Here is a 16,334-nt window from a genome sequence, read left to right as displayed (position 1 = left end):
CAGGAATGGGCACAGATCATTTAAACCAGTGATTTTCACAGTTTTATATTTTATAGCAATGAAAACTCTCTCTTTCAATGAGGCTTGGGGAGGACACAGCTCAGGCTCCATCCAGATGAAAAATGGACTCGTAGTTTCGAGATGTGCAAACCACAGCCTGCGAACAAAAGCCTGCCAGCTGCCAGGTTTTGTATAATCAATAAGCTATGAATGGTTTTTGCACTTTTAAATTGTTGGGGCAAAAACTCAATACAAGAATAATATGCTGTGATGTGTGAAAATTCAACAAAGTTCAAATTCCAGTGTCCATAAATAGCATTTGATTGGGGCACAGCTATGCTCGTTTGTTTATATGCCATCTCTGGCTGCGTGCAGGCCACAAAGCTCAGCTGAGTAGTTTCAACAGAGACCACATGGCCTGCAAGCTTAAAACATTTACTGTCCAGATCTATGCAGAAAACCTTTGTTTTTCTCATACTAAAAAAAAAAGGAAAAAAATGCAACAGGGTTTGAGGGCCAGGAGGCCTGCCCGCACCCCTTTCCCAACAGGAGAGAAGAGTCTCTGAAATCCCATACTATAAATCAAAGCACTTGTTAATTTTTTTCTATTAATGGTGCTATTATTTCCCATAGTTACATACAATAAGGTTGAAAGGCAAGGAAAATGAATTTTGCTCAAAATTCTAAAACAAATACCAGAGGTCCAAAAGGAGAGGAATCCAAGCTGCAGGATGGTCCCATTTCCTATTTTATTGTCCAGAAGTCATATTATACATTCTGATCAAATACTCAAAACAACCTATGTTTCGTCACTGTGCTATTAACTGCAGTTACCTTTGGCGCCCCTCACTCCCCGGTCTCCCAGGAAGCCAGGCCACCCCTTCTCGCCGAGTTCTCCCTTTCTGCCAGGGTGTCCCTCTGGGCCAGGCTTTCCTCTCTCTCCTGGAAAACCTGGGAAGCCAGGCAGCCCCCGGGGTCCTGATGAAATGAGAACATGAGGTTATAGGGCGGTTTAAAAGCCAGTCTGGTTCCTAGACCCACGTAGGGATGTGCACTCCCCCCAGCTCGGCATGCGTAATGGCTCACCCAGCATAATGGTTGCACATTTCCACCCCGGGCAGGTTTCCACCATGCACATCTGAAGCATAGGCCTCCTGTGTCTGAGTCCTAATCCTGTAATGCTTTCAGAGAACTGAGCATGGTGGACACGGGGGGAGGGTGGGACCATCCGAAGTGGAGGTGCATCAGCCACGACCCTACACTTGATCTACCAAGTCCACGGAGCAGAAGTGTCTCTGGCTTCTGTAGACTCAACCTACCCCCCAGTTTTTCCCCTTTCCTTATAGCAAAACATTCTGCCACTGGAAATACCAATGCAGAGGACAAGAAGGGAGCTGTCACTCAGGGAAGAGCTAAGTCAGGCTAATATAACAGTAAATTGGCCATATGGAATAGTCTTCACTTGACAGCAGATTTCTAGGTTATAAAGTGGTGTGTGTGTGTGTGTGTGTGTGTGGAGGGGGGCCGGGGAATAATGAGTAGGAGCTACCTACCCTTTGGGCCTGGAAGACCAGGAAGTCCCTCATCCCCCAAGGGGCCTGGGACTCCTGGGGGCCCTGGGGCTCCGTCAGCCCCTGGCTGTCCCAGGACTCCAGGGAGGCCCTTCATTCCAGCTGGTCCAGGGGGCCCCACGTCTCCTGGCTGTCCTTTCCAACCTGGGGCACCTGAGACAAACCACAGTGATAATGGTGCAAAAAGACCAAAACTGGCTTCACACTCAGGCAGGACAAAGATATTCATGGTAGCTTAAACTGTGTATGTATCACTGGTGAACCAATATAACAGCAGCTCTCCATCAATCTAAGGATATATTTTTTCTGGCTGCTATGAAAACAGATTACCTGATAAATATTTCCCAGCAGAGGTGTGTGAATATTGTAAAGAGCTCAGTTTTTTAATGGATAAGGACAAAGAACAAACATATTATTTGTATTTACTCTTAGGGGGGAAAGCTAATAGAAGAAAACTTTCCAGGTGGGTCTTGAAGGTACAGCGAAGTTACTGTCGCTCAGGCTGTTCAGTTGAAGAGAGAGTTGTAGAAATCAGAGCAACATCAGCCAGTATCCTTGGTGCTAGAAATAAAGTGGTCATGGCAGGGTCTGCCCCAGTCTCATTTCAGTTCTTCAAGAGGGCACATTCCTGCATTTGGATAAATGCACTGGCATTTAAATAACAGGGGACAGTCTGAAGGATGAAATACAGATCACACTGGAAATAGCTCCCTGACACCTCCTGTTGAGACATCCTTTCTGGGGTCTCTTGAGCCCCTGCACGTCTCACTGGTGTGCCAAAAATACAAGGTCCTAACAGCTCTTTATCTGGGCTATTTCCCAAGGTTGTGCTTGTAGCAAGCAACCTTGGTAGACGATACAGCACCTCCCTTAGTACAAAAAGCAGGCTGTCCTGCAGGCAACTATAAAGCAGGGGGTCCCTGGGCTCAGAGGTCCCTCAGATGCCGCAACCCCCCGTATGTGTGGCATCGATCTAGCCCCATGCTATTGCCCCGATGAGACTTGGGTGACATGTGGAAATGACACAAACCAACATGAAGCACCTGCTCCTTGCAGCACCGTGAATAATTAAGTCCTTCATCTCTGCCAGGAGTCCTGGTTGTGCTGGCAGCCATCAAAGAGTAACAGGCTTATTCGTTTGTAAGTAGGGTGAAGCCCCAGACCATCCACAGCTCATAACGCCTGCTGACACTCACCTGGACTGCCTGGAGCCCCAGGGAGACCCGGCTGCCCTGGTATCCCGGCAGCGCCTCTTCCACAGGAATGGCCAGGTGGACCTGGGATACCTGGAAACCCGGAACTTCCCTCTCTGCCTTTGGGACCTCTGAGGCCCGGGAATCCAGGCATGCCCGTTGGCCCTGAAATGATATGATACATCTGTGACACTCACAGTAGATGGCCTACAGCAAGGGTTCATGCATATCAATACCAGAAGTAAACATTTTGATCTTGACTCCATGCTCAAAGGAGTTAAGTCTCTGAAAGGATTTTCTTATCATAGATGGTAGTGAGCTCCAAATAAGTGGGAAAACCAGACATTGCTGGGAGTCTTACCTGATAAGCTCATGTAGACAACAAAGAAGTTGCTTATGCAAATTAAAAAACCACGTGGTGCTTCTTGATTTTAATTAGCCTCTCGCACTGTGGCAGGCTTTACACCAAATCGCCACAAAACTTACAATGTCCAGCTTGCACTGTATAAATTTGTATTTTGTAAGACAATTCATCGCTTGAACTCTCAACTTTCTATTGATTGGAAAGGCAGTGTCAGCTTCAGAAAGAATGTTAAATCCCACATGATTCCACACCCTAACCTAATTCATACAGGAGGTTCATCTGTTTACAGTTTTAAAGAAGTAATCACAGTACACATTCGATTGTTGGGTTTTGAACATTGCATATTAATCTGCAAGTGTTTTCCATTTTGTTATAATCTTTTTTTTAAAAAATACTAATGTTTTAATACTTAGGAGTATTACAGAAATATTGAATAACTGATAACTGGAACTGTGATCACCATATAGTTACAGATAGGTTTCTTTATAGGTTACAGTGTGTGTTACTGCATTTTATCAGGTGTGTATATTGGTATTATTATTATTATTATTTTTTTAGATAATTATTTTTTATTGAAGGGTAGTTGATGCACAGTATTACATTACATTAGTTTCAAGTGTACAACACAGTGATAAAACATTTATATACATAATTCTAGGTTCCAGCTATCACCCTACCAAGCTGTTACAATATCTTGACTATATTCCTTATGCTATACATTACATCCCGGTTACTTATTTATTTTACCATTGGAAGTCTGTCCTTTTTTTTTTTTTTTGTGAGGGCATCTCTCATATTTATTGATCAAATGGTTGTTAACGACAATAAAATTCTGTATAGGGGAGTCAATGCTCAATGCACAATCATTAATCCACCCCAAGCCTAATTTTCATCAGTCTCCAATCTTCTGAGGCATAACAAACAAGTTCTTACACAGAGAACAAATTCTTACATAGTGAATAAGTTACATAGTGAACAGTACAAGGGCAGTCATCACAGAAACTTTCGGTTTTGCTCATGCATTATGAACTATAAACAGTCAGTTCCAATATGAATACTCATTTGGTTTTTATACTTGATTTTGTTATAATCTTTACAAATATAATTTTAATTTCTAATAGTTGAATACTAGTCCTTAGAGAAAGATAGAGAGAGTGTGTGTGCATGTGTTACTTAACTCTCTGTTTCCATTTGTTTCTCTATTGTGGATAACACTACAAGAGTTATTTTCATACTAACCTACATATTCTGTTGAACTAACTCTTCCTTTGGGTACATTTTAACAACAAGTGAGACAGTGGGATTACTAGGTCAAAATTATTTTCATTCAGTCATGTGATATATTACCTTATTATTTTCCAATCAATTGGGTTTTTCTTTATGAATATTTTGACTTACACACTACCAAGCAGTCTCCCTGAAGACAGAGAGCGGGGCTTCCTAGCCCACCCTGCACTCTTGAACTCGGAGTGCTGGCCCACCCGCTGTTAGAAAAGACCCAGAGCAGTGTTTGTAAAAGCCTGGTCTGGGGTCCACAGTCAGTCACCATCACCCAAGGGGCTAAAGTTCAGACTAGACTGCTCCCTGACACCCCCAATTCTGATGCAATGAAGCAGAAGTCCTGAGATGGGAGAATCTAGTGATTGCAGAAAACGAGGTGAGTCTGTGCCGGGCCGTCTTCCCGTTTTGCGTTTTGCTGCCCTGCCGGCTACCCCTGCTGGAATGAGCCCCCATCTGTGTCACCTCCCAGATGATACGGCCTGCCTGCCGGGGCTCGGCGGTGGCCAGCTCTTCCCCAGAGCCTATCCTGTCCTCCTTCCCCCTGGCCCTGGCAGTGGGCGGGTTACAGTCTCGGATCCTGGGGTGTTTCACAGCATTAACAAACCGTCCTGAGTCCAAAGCAGGCCGACTTGCACTGGCTGCTGAATCACACTGAGCTGACTGAACCCACGGTAAGGCTGCCCTGGATTTGAAAACTAATAAAATGCAAAGGCAACACTAGAGATGCAGAGTATGTACCCATATATGAGGGAAGATGCTTGAGTAAAATTTCCCCTTCTAGATTTCTAAGGCAAGATAGGCTAAACACTCTAAAGTGGCTTGTTCCTGAGCTAAGCCAGTTTTACGGACCGCAGGACAGTGCAGCCCTCATACCTGCAGCCCCTGGACGTCCTGGGTCACCTCTGAGTCCTTTCAACCCCGGCACTCCGGAGAGACCCCTCATTCCCGGGGGTCCTGGGTGGCCGTAAGCAGGATCTCCTGGTAGCCCTTTCGGACCATTCACTCCGGGTGACCCAGGAGAGCCTGGGGGCCCAGCAGGGGAGGACCCCTTTTCACCACCGAAACCTGGGTCTCCCGTGGCACCACGAAAACCTATTGAAAAAAATTATTTAAATTGTTAAATGTACAGATATAGACCCTATACACCTATAAGATCACTACTCTGATAAAAACAGAGTTTTAAAAACACAGGGGTACTGATTAAAGTTAAGAATAACTTAATAGGTCATGTTGTGTTTGCCACCTTTTATGGGAAAATAAATTGTGACTTTGTATTTCCTGTAAGCCGGTGATGTTTCCCTAATTGTTTTCATTCACTGGCAAGCAGTCTGCTAGACTGAGCAGTTTCTACCATATAACAGACCAATAATAATAGCCTATAATTCATGCTTCAAGAAGAAGACCTGAGAACTTAAAATTATCATGACCTAAAAATTACTGAAGCATAGCTAAGAGCTCAATGTATCCAGAAAAACCATTATTCCCCCAATATCTGGGGTTCCTAGGCCATTTGTTTACTAAGATGATCCAGTTTTCGAGGGTATGTAGACATTCCTAAATGAAAACCATTTACCTGGTGGACCAGGCATTTCTGATACTCCTGGTTTGCCACGCTGACCTTTTTGCCCATCCAAACACCTCCATCCCGGAGTGCCCCGAGGACCTGGAAATCCCTTTGGACCTAAACAATAATGGACCAGAACACACACTCAATAAAATACAAATCAAATGAGAACAAAATAGGTGATTAAAAAAAAAATGTATGTCAAGTCTGTTGTAGAGCATTTCCACTTTATAGAAGTGAACATGTTGCCTAGCCTGGTTTACATCATCTTTTTATGAGTCATGTGCTCCGATTAAGTGTTTCATAGACAGTGATTTTGTTGAGGTGCGTTCTCAGAAACTGTACTGTCAAGGATCCTTCCCGAGAGCCTTTGGGACATCCGCCACCACTCAGATGAAGCTTGTGGTACTTTCCCATTCTGTCTCAGATACAACATTCAAGCGTAGCTTGTCCTTGTAGGAGGGAAGAGATGGTGGCATGGTGAGAAAGCACCAGAGAAAAGGCCAAAATCTATTTCCCTGCATCTTACTACATTTGCTCTTGAATGAAGGCTAGGCCAAAAGCACCTGGAAAAGGAATTGGTATTTTTATTTTAAACATTCTGTGATCCCCACTTCGAGTTATTTCAGCTAAAATAACTTCAGAGGAGGTACAACAGCCAACTTAAAGTCTGAGTGTTTGCATCTCTGGAGGCTAAAGCTGTTGAAAGGAGTCAGAAGCTTTTTGTATCCATCCATGACAAGCTCCCAGTAAGTGTGAAAATGAACATTCAATCAGCCAGCCAGCAATGCCTCACTCTACACTGTGATGCCGTGGGTGGCATGAACATCCCACCCTGGGACTGGGGAGTGGTCATGTGACTTGCTTTGGCCAATGGGATGTTAACAACCATGAAGCAATGAGGTGTGTACACTGTGGCTGAGAAGCTGGGTGGACTCCCTTGCATTTTTGCAATCACCTGAGAGGACCACACCCCGGCCCTGCAACGAGATGCGTGTTGCAGACCTGCATGTGACCTGGAGCCAGGCACCTAGCTAGTAGAGACCATCCTAGATCAGCTGAACCACAACCAACCTGCAGACCCATAAGAGAGAAAATTACTTGTTGTCTTAGCCCACTGGGATTTTGAGATTGTTACATATTTTATGTGATGAAAACTAATGGTTATAGAGGGCAATAGATCAGTGTAGATATAGAGGTCATTCATCATTTAAACTTTAAATGTTTCTTTTTTACATAGGACAAGAAAAGTCACCTTTAATAGCCATGCTACTACAATGATTTTTCACTTTTAAAGTCTTTGTTTCATAGTTTGGTAATTAAGATCCACATAAAACACAGTGCTTTGCTGAACACAGAAAATGCATGTGTATTATGATTATATAGCCTGGCATTTGCTGGAACTCTATATAAATAAAAAATAGGCAACACCCCTTATGTAGATTTGGGGTTTAATTCAGCTCTAAGCAAGTGATTGATTCAAAGGAAGTGACTGCGTAAAAGTACAGCAGGGACTGTGGATATGTGGGCATTTTTCAGACTGTTTCTGGCCAGAAATTCAGATCTCTTGGGACACAGAATAGAGTAAAACAGAGTCAGTAAGCAGATGAGCATTTTTCACTCTGGAGGCACAGGAAAAAAAGAAAGGTATAGTTTTAAAATTCTCAAAGGGCAGACATTTTTACTGATTTGTGATCAAATCGAGGTAAATTTTGCTTCGCAGAGATATGAGAAACCCGTCTGGCGTGCACCCGAAGCAGCAGACTAGAACTCCAATGTGAATCCCTACAGATTCCATTTTCCTGCAGTCCCTCAAAACTTTGCAATCATTTCAGAGGTGTCTTAACTAGTTGTCCGAGGATTTGCTGTTGGTTCATCTATCTTGTCAGTTCTTTTACTCCCGGAAATGTGTAAGACAGTAACTTCTCATTGAACATACCTGGCGGTCCATCAAAACCTGGAGGGCCTGGTCTCCCAGGATGGGTAATATTACAAGGAATTGTATCACCTGGAATGACAAAGAAAGTGTCATTCACATACTTCACAGCCCAATATAATGTGAATCTCAATGACAACTCAATCAAGGTATTTTTTTCATATAGTACATGTGGAATTCAAAGGAAGACTCCCAAGTATCATTGGAGCACTTGAATTATTTTTATTTTGAATTTCTAGAAGACGTATCCTGAAACCTGAACTTCAACTGCCCGAGTTACAAACATAAGGGGAAATAAGAAAAACATTGATTCTAAGACTTATCAGTTTTAATAACCTAGAGAATACAATGTATTTATAGACCCATAGGATGGATTCAGAAGCTTTAATAAATGAGGAAATAGCAGCAACATTCAACATTGAGTTCAGAAGATTTGCTTGCTATTTTGGGTGTGGGGGTTTGTGCAAATGAAAAGACTTGGTGAGATATTAATAATAGCTACTGTTTATTGAGAACCTGACACAGATCAGGTGCTTCAAATATATTGTCTCCTGTTTGTTGCATGGTTCGACAGTGTGGTATTGTCATCCCCCATTTTTATTGTTGAAGAAAATAAGACACCAAACCTTATGCCTCTGAAGTTCCCTTCTTTAAAATGGAATATTTCTTTCTACACAGGCATGCTGCGTTTTATTGTGCTTCACTTTACTGAACTTCGCAGATACTGCATTTCGGATAAATTGAAGCTTTGTGGTAACCCTGACAAGCAAGTATGCTGGCACCATTTTTCCAACAGCATTTGCTCACTTCATGTGTCTGTGTCACATTTTTGGTAATTCTTGTGATATTTCAAACTTTTTCCTGGCTGCTGTGTTTGTTACGGTGACCTGTGGTCAGTGATTATGATTCACTGGAAGTTCAGATAACAGTTAACATTTTTTGGCAATTAACTTTTTAAACTAAGGAATGTACATTGCTTTTTTAGACATTTTGCACAATTAATAGATGACATTATAGCGTAAACTACTTTTCTACACACTGGGAAACCAAAAAATTACTTTGACTTGATTTATTGTGCTATTTGCTCTTTTGCAGTGGTCTGGACCTGAACCCACAACATCTCTGAGGAATGCCTGTATATCACATGCTCTCAAGGCAAAAACATATCAGATGGATAAAAATAATGTCAGATTTTGATGGGTCCCAGGCCATGATCATAGGCCTTATTGAATACCAAAGTATTTCCCTTTCTTTGTCTTCAAAGCAAGAACCAAAGATATTATTTTATTTTAAGATTTCATAGTTAACAGTGTAGGCCAAGGTACATGTAAATATTACAGAAGAAACTATCTTAAATGTATCTTCCCAACCTTTTAAAAAGTTTTCAACTATAATACTGCAAGTCACTTTATTGTTCAAAATTCATACAACTGTCAAATATATTTGAAGTCTTTTTTTTCTTCCTAGAATACTTACAAATGGGTTTTCGTGGACAATGGTGCATTTTTCAAATGAAATACAAGTGGTTTTTTTTTTAAGATACACTGCATTATCTCAAAACATTGTAAAACAATATGTATTTTGAATATATATGTGATATTAATATACTCAAATTGCATTAAGTTGATTCTCAGAAATGAGTGAAAAGCAGTTTTGGTATGCCAGACAAATAAAGCCACAAAGACATCTTATCATTTTAAAGATTTGTTTTAAATAGTGATTGTGCTGTAATGCTTTTATTTGTTTGACAACATTCTAGGTTGCAACAGTGGCTCCATGGGATTTTATTTAGTGGTTCTGCCATCGTGATAGTGACTTTGCTAAGAAGAGATGCTAACTTTAACTTCCATGATTTCACTTGACATTTTGCCACACAAAATGTTCAAATACCTTTTGGGCCCTTCAAGCCCATAGGGCCCCTCTCACCCAGATGACCTGGAGCTCCTGGTTGCCCTCTCTGTCCTGGGAGACCAGGGAGTCCCAATCCTGGATGCCCCCTATGTCCTGCTCTGCCAGGAGGACCCGGAGGCCCAGGAGACCCTTTATCACCTGGGGCTGCATCTTCATGATTCCCCTGGAAATATTTGTATGATAAGTCAATTATAATCCATGAAAGTTCAGAAACTCAAAGCAGTCATTGTCATAAACTATAGAAATGCATGCAAGAAGCTCATAATTCCAAGAGACACTTCAATGGCAAACATAATAATTCCAAGAGACTGTTTCTCAATTGCAAACATAATTTAAAATGATTAACTTAGAGTCTTCTTAATATTTTACATACATATTTACTTACATATATATATTGCTGTTGGGGTGTATGCATTATGCCTCAAATTCAGAAAGTTATATGTGTGTTGTCTTTAATACAGAGTAAGAAATTTTATGGAGAACCACTCTCTAATGTCAAGTCAACATAATATAGAAATAAGCAAATTAAGGGAGGTAATGGGCATACAAATTGAATATTTCCTAGGTATTTGAAACTGTTCTCCTGCATTTTTATGAGATGAAACTCCATCACCCTCCACATTTGCGGGCAAAGGGCTGACAAATCCTTTTACCTCTTGCATGGGAGTTTGACCTTAACTGTCTAGTTTGTTCTGGAAACTTCACAAAAATTGGATGTTAACTACATTATGAGGCAATATTGCTTATGGTGAAATCAATCCCTGGCTGCAAAAATTTGCATCTGTTCTGGAAAACTATTAAGACGAGTGTGAGCCCTTGTTGGGGCTTCATTGGTGGTTCCTGTAATTGGCAAGTTCCTTGTGAGGTTCCCACAAGCCGTGCTCTGGAGATAACAGCTCCAGCAAGGGAATGAGGCCCTGCAGTCAGGGCCTGCTTGCACATCTGCCACATGGCGGCCTCATCTCTTTGCACGCCAAATGAATGAACAGTTGCAAGGACTCCTGTGTATGAGCGATGCCTGATGCCACCCTGCTGGCAAGTTGACGATTGTGTCTTCCGTCCTGAGTGGCCTGGCCCCAGAGGTGGTCCATGAGAGTCTTGGGAGTCTGACTGAACCTGGCATGACCTCCTCCCCATGGGTATTATAGATACTTCCTCTCCCAGTTTGATCTGTAGACACGCTTTGGTTTTTCACAATTAGATCAGTACATGATGACAATTACTGCTAGGTGACCCTGGTTTCTAAATAGTTTCTTAACTGAAAGAATGAATTATATCTAAAGGGATTTCCAAGTCAAAAGCAGACATCATTCACAATACTTGACATCAGCCCAAAGACTAGAAAGCTGTCAACACCATCTAACCTGATTTCTAAGCTTCCACCTCCTATTCCTGCATGTTCTGTCCAAAGGAGTCCCTACAGAATCAGAGCTTGGCTTTCCAATCACAACATTTTCAATGTCAGGCCCACAGCCGGGTGGAAGGAACTCTTGCTTTGGAATAAGGCAGACTGGGGTTTACATACCTGTTAGACTACTTGACAGAGAAGGGACCTTGGGTGACATACCCTAAACCTCCATTTTCTTACCTTAAAACTGGAAAGATAATTGCTCTTAAGAAGACTCCTATTCTGCATAAAACACCCAGCTCAGTTCCTGTGGCACTGTGAGCATCAAAAACCTAATTTACCCAGGCATTTTCAGTTCCTCTGCGCCAGGTCATGTCTCATAGTCTTTTTCTCTATTTTCTACACAAGGTCTCCACCCAAAACAAGTTTGAAAAATGCAGAAATATCATCTGTCAGTAGAGGGATTCTCCTTCAGTCAGTATATAAATTCAGTGGATTTCACTAGGGCACTCTTCCTTGCTTGTCACTTCCCCTCATGTGCTTCTCCACCAGGGCACAGAACTGGAGGTAATTATCAGGACCTGTGCTCTATCCTCCACCCTAGAGAGTCAACCAAACAGACCTGAAATCAGGGGGGCTTTGTAGCTACAAGGGCCCCAGAAGGCAATGAACACCACTAGAATGACACAAAGATGGGGGACAGAAAGTCTTGCTTTGACTGAACTGCCATTGATGATTTAGACCATCTGCAATTATGGCATAGCTTTTCAACAATCATTTTTTTGTGGAAGTGACTCAAAGGGGACTCTGGCTTATAGCGTGTTGGCACTTTATGAGTTACAGCTGTTTTAAACTGAGTAGGGGTAAACAGACGCTTTGTGACCCCAGAAGAAAGTGAAATTTCTACAGCAGGAGAAGAATTATACATACTGGGGGTCCTGGATCCCCTTTTTCTCCAGCATGTCCATCTCGACCATGTTGTCCCCCTTGCCCTGGAAATCCTGGGGGGCCATCAGGACCTCTTTCTCCTTTGTGCCCTGGGAAAAAAGGTCAAAAGGTATTCCAGCCCTGTCCAGCAGTGAGTGGAGTAGAAGGAAACACAGAACCAAGATAAAAGCAATGCCCTTGACTCTGTGTGGCTGGCAGAGTCCTGTGTGTCTCAGTTGCCTAAAATCACACATGCAAAAGACAGAGGGGGAGAATGACATTGCCACATGCACTGGATCTCCTGTTTGGGAAAGATCCCTTTTCCCATTCTGACAAGGAGGGTGTGTGGAGGCTCAAAGAACAACAGCATCTTGCCCTGCTTGTGTGGTGTCGAACCTGGCACTCCGCCCTCTGGCCACAGTGACGGGGGGAGCCGTCAGTGGTTGGCCACTTGCCCAGGCTAGTCCAATTCTCCCAGAATTTTTTTGTCTAACTGGAGCTAAGAAGGTAGAGAGGTCTCTTTCCTCTCTGTTTGCAAGCTGCCTGGGGGCGTGGACCCACAACCCAGAGAAGGATAGTCTCGTGGAGAAATTGCAGATGGCACGATGAAAGATACAAGGGGCTGGGGAAGCCTCCTGATGGTATCTGAGGCCGTAGATCCGCTGTCCCCTGCAAACCCTGCATCTGACCTTTAGATTTTGTTTAGGTGAACCAATAAATTGCTCTTTTTTTTTTCTTTAACTGGGTTACAGAAAAACCCAAGGTACGTTTCTGTCACTTATGACCAAAATAGTTTTGATTGATACAGGATACTTTAATGCAGTCAATACACACCAGGCAAGTCAAAGGAGCCCTTGTTTTTAAACCCAAGTTCGCAACGATGAGAATGTGACTATGTGACTCAAGGAGCATTTATGTTTTCAAATAAGAGACAGAGGATTTGATGCTCAGCATTCTCTCAGCGCTGTAAAGGGCAGGGAGTACTTTTTAAAGCAATCTCAACAAGCCTACATCCTGTGATAGAATTGATCTGCAGTCACAGGGAAAATTGGTTCAAGAGGAGGGCTCATACGTCATTCATAAAATGGGGGGGAGCTAAGTTAAAGGCTCACCTTTAACTCTCGATACAACCATGTCGCCCTTTTCTCCTTTGCTGCCAGGTGGTCCTGAGGCACCAGGTTTTCCCTGGGTGAAAAATAAGAGGCACAAATCAGTTTAATCATGATGAGTTGAGGGTTACGTGTGTACATCTAGCTCCCTTCTTTTCCCCTAAATCCCCTGTTCCAGAGCCTTGGTCTCCTTCTCCTCCCTGCCTTCTAAGGTGGGTCCTGCCTTGCAACACTGAGGCCCTTAACTGCATGTCAAAACTGGTGGAATCTGAATAAAGTCTGTATCTGAGTCAGCAGAAATGTACACTGACATCAGTTTCCTGGTTTGGGCAGTGTGCTGTGGTCACGTGAGCTGTCCCCGGAGGAAGCTGGGAGTGGGGTGCGAGGAACTCTGTATAATCATGCAACTTCTTGTGAGTTGTAAAATAAATATTTACCTCAAAATAGAAGTTTATGATTAAAAACATGCAAACTATCTTGGGAGATGTGATGTAAAATTGGGTGGAAAGCGGCTTTCCACCCATAAGAAGTGAAACAGCACTCAACCCACATTAGCGCTTTATGATTTCTAAAGTTCCATTCGTAATTTAACTACTTCTTTGAAGAAATGTGTCCCACTCACCTTTTTGATGTCTCAGACCCATCACTGCACATAGGACGCTGTACTAGAGTGATGCCACTAGAGGTAAAGGTGGATGTTAGGGATGAGTGTGTGTTGAAACCCACTGTGATACTGGGGGAAGTTGAAGGGAAAGAGAAGGGCAGGGAGGAGTCCAGGAGGCATCAATACATCTTCCCGGGACAGCAAGCAAATGACTAATTTCGGCCAATGAGTGCATCATCTTTTTTCAACATTGCTCTGAAACGTGAGTATTTGGGTCATGATTTTGTAAGTGTGTATGAGAGTGACCCAGAAGTATAGTAAATACAGTTATAGAAACCCTATACTTTTTAAGGTTACTTATTAGTGACCTCAATAATTAAGAAACACAGACAAGAATTTGGAAGGAGGTAAAAATGACTGAGCAGACCATTTGCTTTGCTTACACAGACGCCACCTTGTCTTATTTCCAAAGAAGCTAATGATGTGTTCAAGCAAGCTTAATTGTCTTTTTTAGTTGGCCTCTATTAGCTTATACGTAGCTATGAAGGGGAGTAGGTGCCTGTAGAGATTAGCAAAAAAGACAGTATCAAGCAGCAATTGTGAAGAACAAGCCCAAGCTGTACATAACAGGCATAAAAACACAAATGGACAGAATGTTTGGGTGTCGTTCAACGTAGAGGACAAAACTGTGCCGCACATCCGTTCACACCCCTTTGAGCATCACTAGTACAGTGTCCTGTGTGCAGTGACATGTATGAGACATCAAAAAGGTGAGTGGAACAAATTTCTTAGTAGAAGTTATTAAATTAGGAAAGGAATTTAGAAATCACAAAGTGCTCGTTCGGGTTGAGTGCTGTTTGATTTCTCATTCTTGCTGTATATGCTGAGTCACAAGTGACAGTGAGACAGAGCCAATGTGTAGGGCAAACAGAATCCAGTCCAAGAGATGGATAGTGAAAATGTCCTGATGGGCAAATTATCAAGACATAAAACTACTCACATAGCAGAGGACAGATTTCTCTCCAGAAAGAGAACAGTGGCGGCATGCTTAATAAATAAGACCTTGCTACCCTGAGCGATTTATCAGCACACTGGAACTCGGACTGTACTATGAATCACTCTGCTGCTCTGTAAGTACGATAGTGAGATCGTAGACTTGATTAAGATAGTAAGAAAAAATATAATAACCAGCACTGTCTGGCTTTCACTACAGAGACGTTTACTGAAAAGCTACGAAGGGCCAGGCATTGTTCCAAGTACCGAGAACACAGCAGTTAACAAGACCATGGGCTTCAGGGTGCTCAGACTCTTTGTGAAACACACGTAGGAGATTCCTGGGGCAAGGGGTCCCAGCGGCCTGGGATGGAGAGCTCCTTTTCACTTTCCTAAGACCTGAGGTCACTAAACACATGTGCTCATATAACAACACACTCTCAGGAGCAACAAGAAATTTTCTGCCAGGCATGAACCGGTCATGTTATATGCAGTCTAGATCAGGGACTTCAACTGCAGAGGCCCACAGGGGCTGTGCGCTACTGAAGGAAGCACACAGATGGGCACAGTGCGGACTGGAGCACCCAGACCTCCTCCCACAGGCACAGCTCCTCTCAGCTCCCAGCAGCAGCGGGAACCCACTGCCTGTGTTAATGAGCTTGTAATTTCTCAAGGGCAGGCATCAATCTCATAGTAATAATTTTAAAACAAACATTGTGAGGACAAAACCAACCCCACCAGCAGGGCGGATTTAGCCCATGTCCATTTGTGACCTTTGGTTTCCTCTGCACCTGGCGAGTGACCCTGGCTCTCTTATTCCCTGGTCTGTACCTTAGCTCTCAGAATATATTGCTGAATTGAATTTAACCAATAGACCTGTAAGCTAGGTGTTTTTATATCCATTTTATAAATGAGGCCCTGAAGATTGGAGAGCTCAACAATGTCAAAGTTGGGATTTGAAGCTGGGATCACATGCTCCTAAGCCCCAGTGCCCTGCACTGCAGGATCCTGGTCGGGAACCCCCATCCCAGGGGGCACTCTCAGGCTAAGAAGATAAATGCAGAGTTTTGGTCCAGCCATAGAAAACTGCAAAGAGCTATTTCATTGTTTTCTACTTTCCTACCAATCTGGGGCTGCTGGGGCCAGGGACCAGCTCCTGAGAGAGGGCAGGGCGGGAGGGTGAGGGCCTCCATAGCAGTTCTCTATAGTTCCTTTGTGCTCAGTCCTTCTGTCCATTCCTCCCCCACTCCTTTCCTTTCATGGTGCCCCATGGTATGAACCTCGTCCTTAACTGTGACCATAATGTAAGGAGACCATAATGCAGAGAAGTCATATGAACAGAATCATGCACAGAAAAAGCACATCAGAAATACGACCAGCGTAGAGAAGTAAATCCTGGAGCAACTGGATTACATAAACCTTGGCCAGGGTAACCCTGGATGGACTAGCAACCCAGAGTCCAAAATGTTAGCCCTGAGAAGCAACTCAATAGGGAGGCATAAAAATACTTGAGAGTAAAATTTTCATTAAGAG

The 16,334-nt window shown here is 43.1% G+C and overlaps 1 protein-coding gene across 1 annotated transcript in view; it reads right to left on the bottom strand.

Annotated features, from left to right (window-relative positions):
* COL4A4 (collagen type IV alpha 4 chain) overlaps nucleotides 1-16,334 on the bottom strand; it is a 110,712-nt gene that overhangs the window by 34,712 nt on the left and 59,666 nt on the right. The window contains exons 23-31 of the mRNA XM_057503490.1: nucleotides 13,208-13,280; nucleotides 12,099-12,205; nucleotides 9,800-9,983; nucleotides 7,913-7,981; nucleotides 5,983-6,090; nucleotides 5,283-5,501; nucleotides 2,768-2,929; nucleotides 1,554-1,724; nucleotides 835-978 (exon numbers count right to left, since the gene is read on the bottom strand). Coding sequence (XP_057359473.1) covers nucleotides 835-978; nucleotides 1,554-1,724; nucleotides 2,768-2,929; nucleotides 5,283-5,501; nucleotides 5,983-6,090; nucleotides 7,913-7,981; nucleotides 9,800-9,983; nucleotides 12,099-12,205; nucleotides 13,208-13,280 — 1,237 coding nt within the window. The remainder of the gene's footprint in view (nucleotides 1-834; nucleotides 979-1,553; nucleotides 1,725-2,767; nucleotides 2,930-5,282; nucleotides 5,502-5,982; nucleotides 6,091-7,912; nucleotides 7,982-9,799; nucleotides 9,984-12,098; nucleotides 12,206-13,207; nucleotides 13,281-16,334) is intronic.

This window comes from Manis pentadactyla, chromosome 6 (assembly GCF_030020395.1).
Source record: "Manis pentadactyla isolate mManPen7 chromosome 6, mManPen7.hap1, whole genome shotgun sequence".
NCBI lineage: Eukaryota > Metazoa > Chordata > Mammalia > Pholidota > Manidae > Manis > Manis pentadactyla.
The sequence above is the reverse complement of the archived record's forward strand: the minus strand, read 5'-3'. Positions and strand labels throughout refer to the sequence as shown.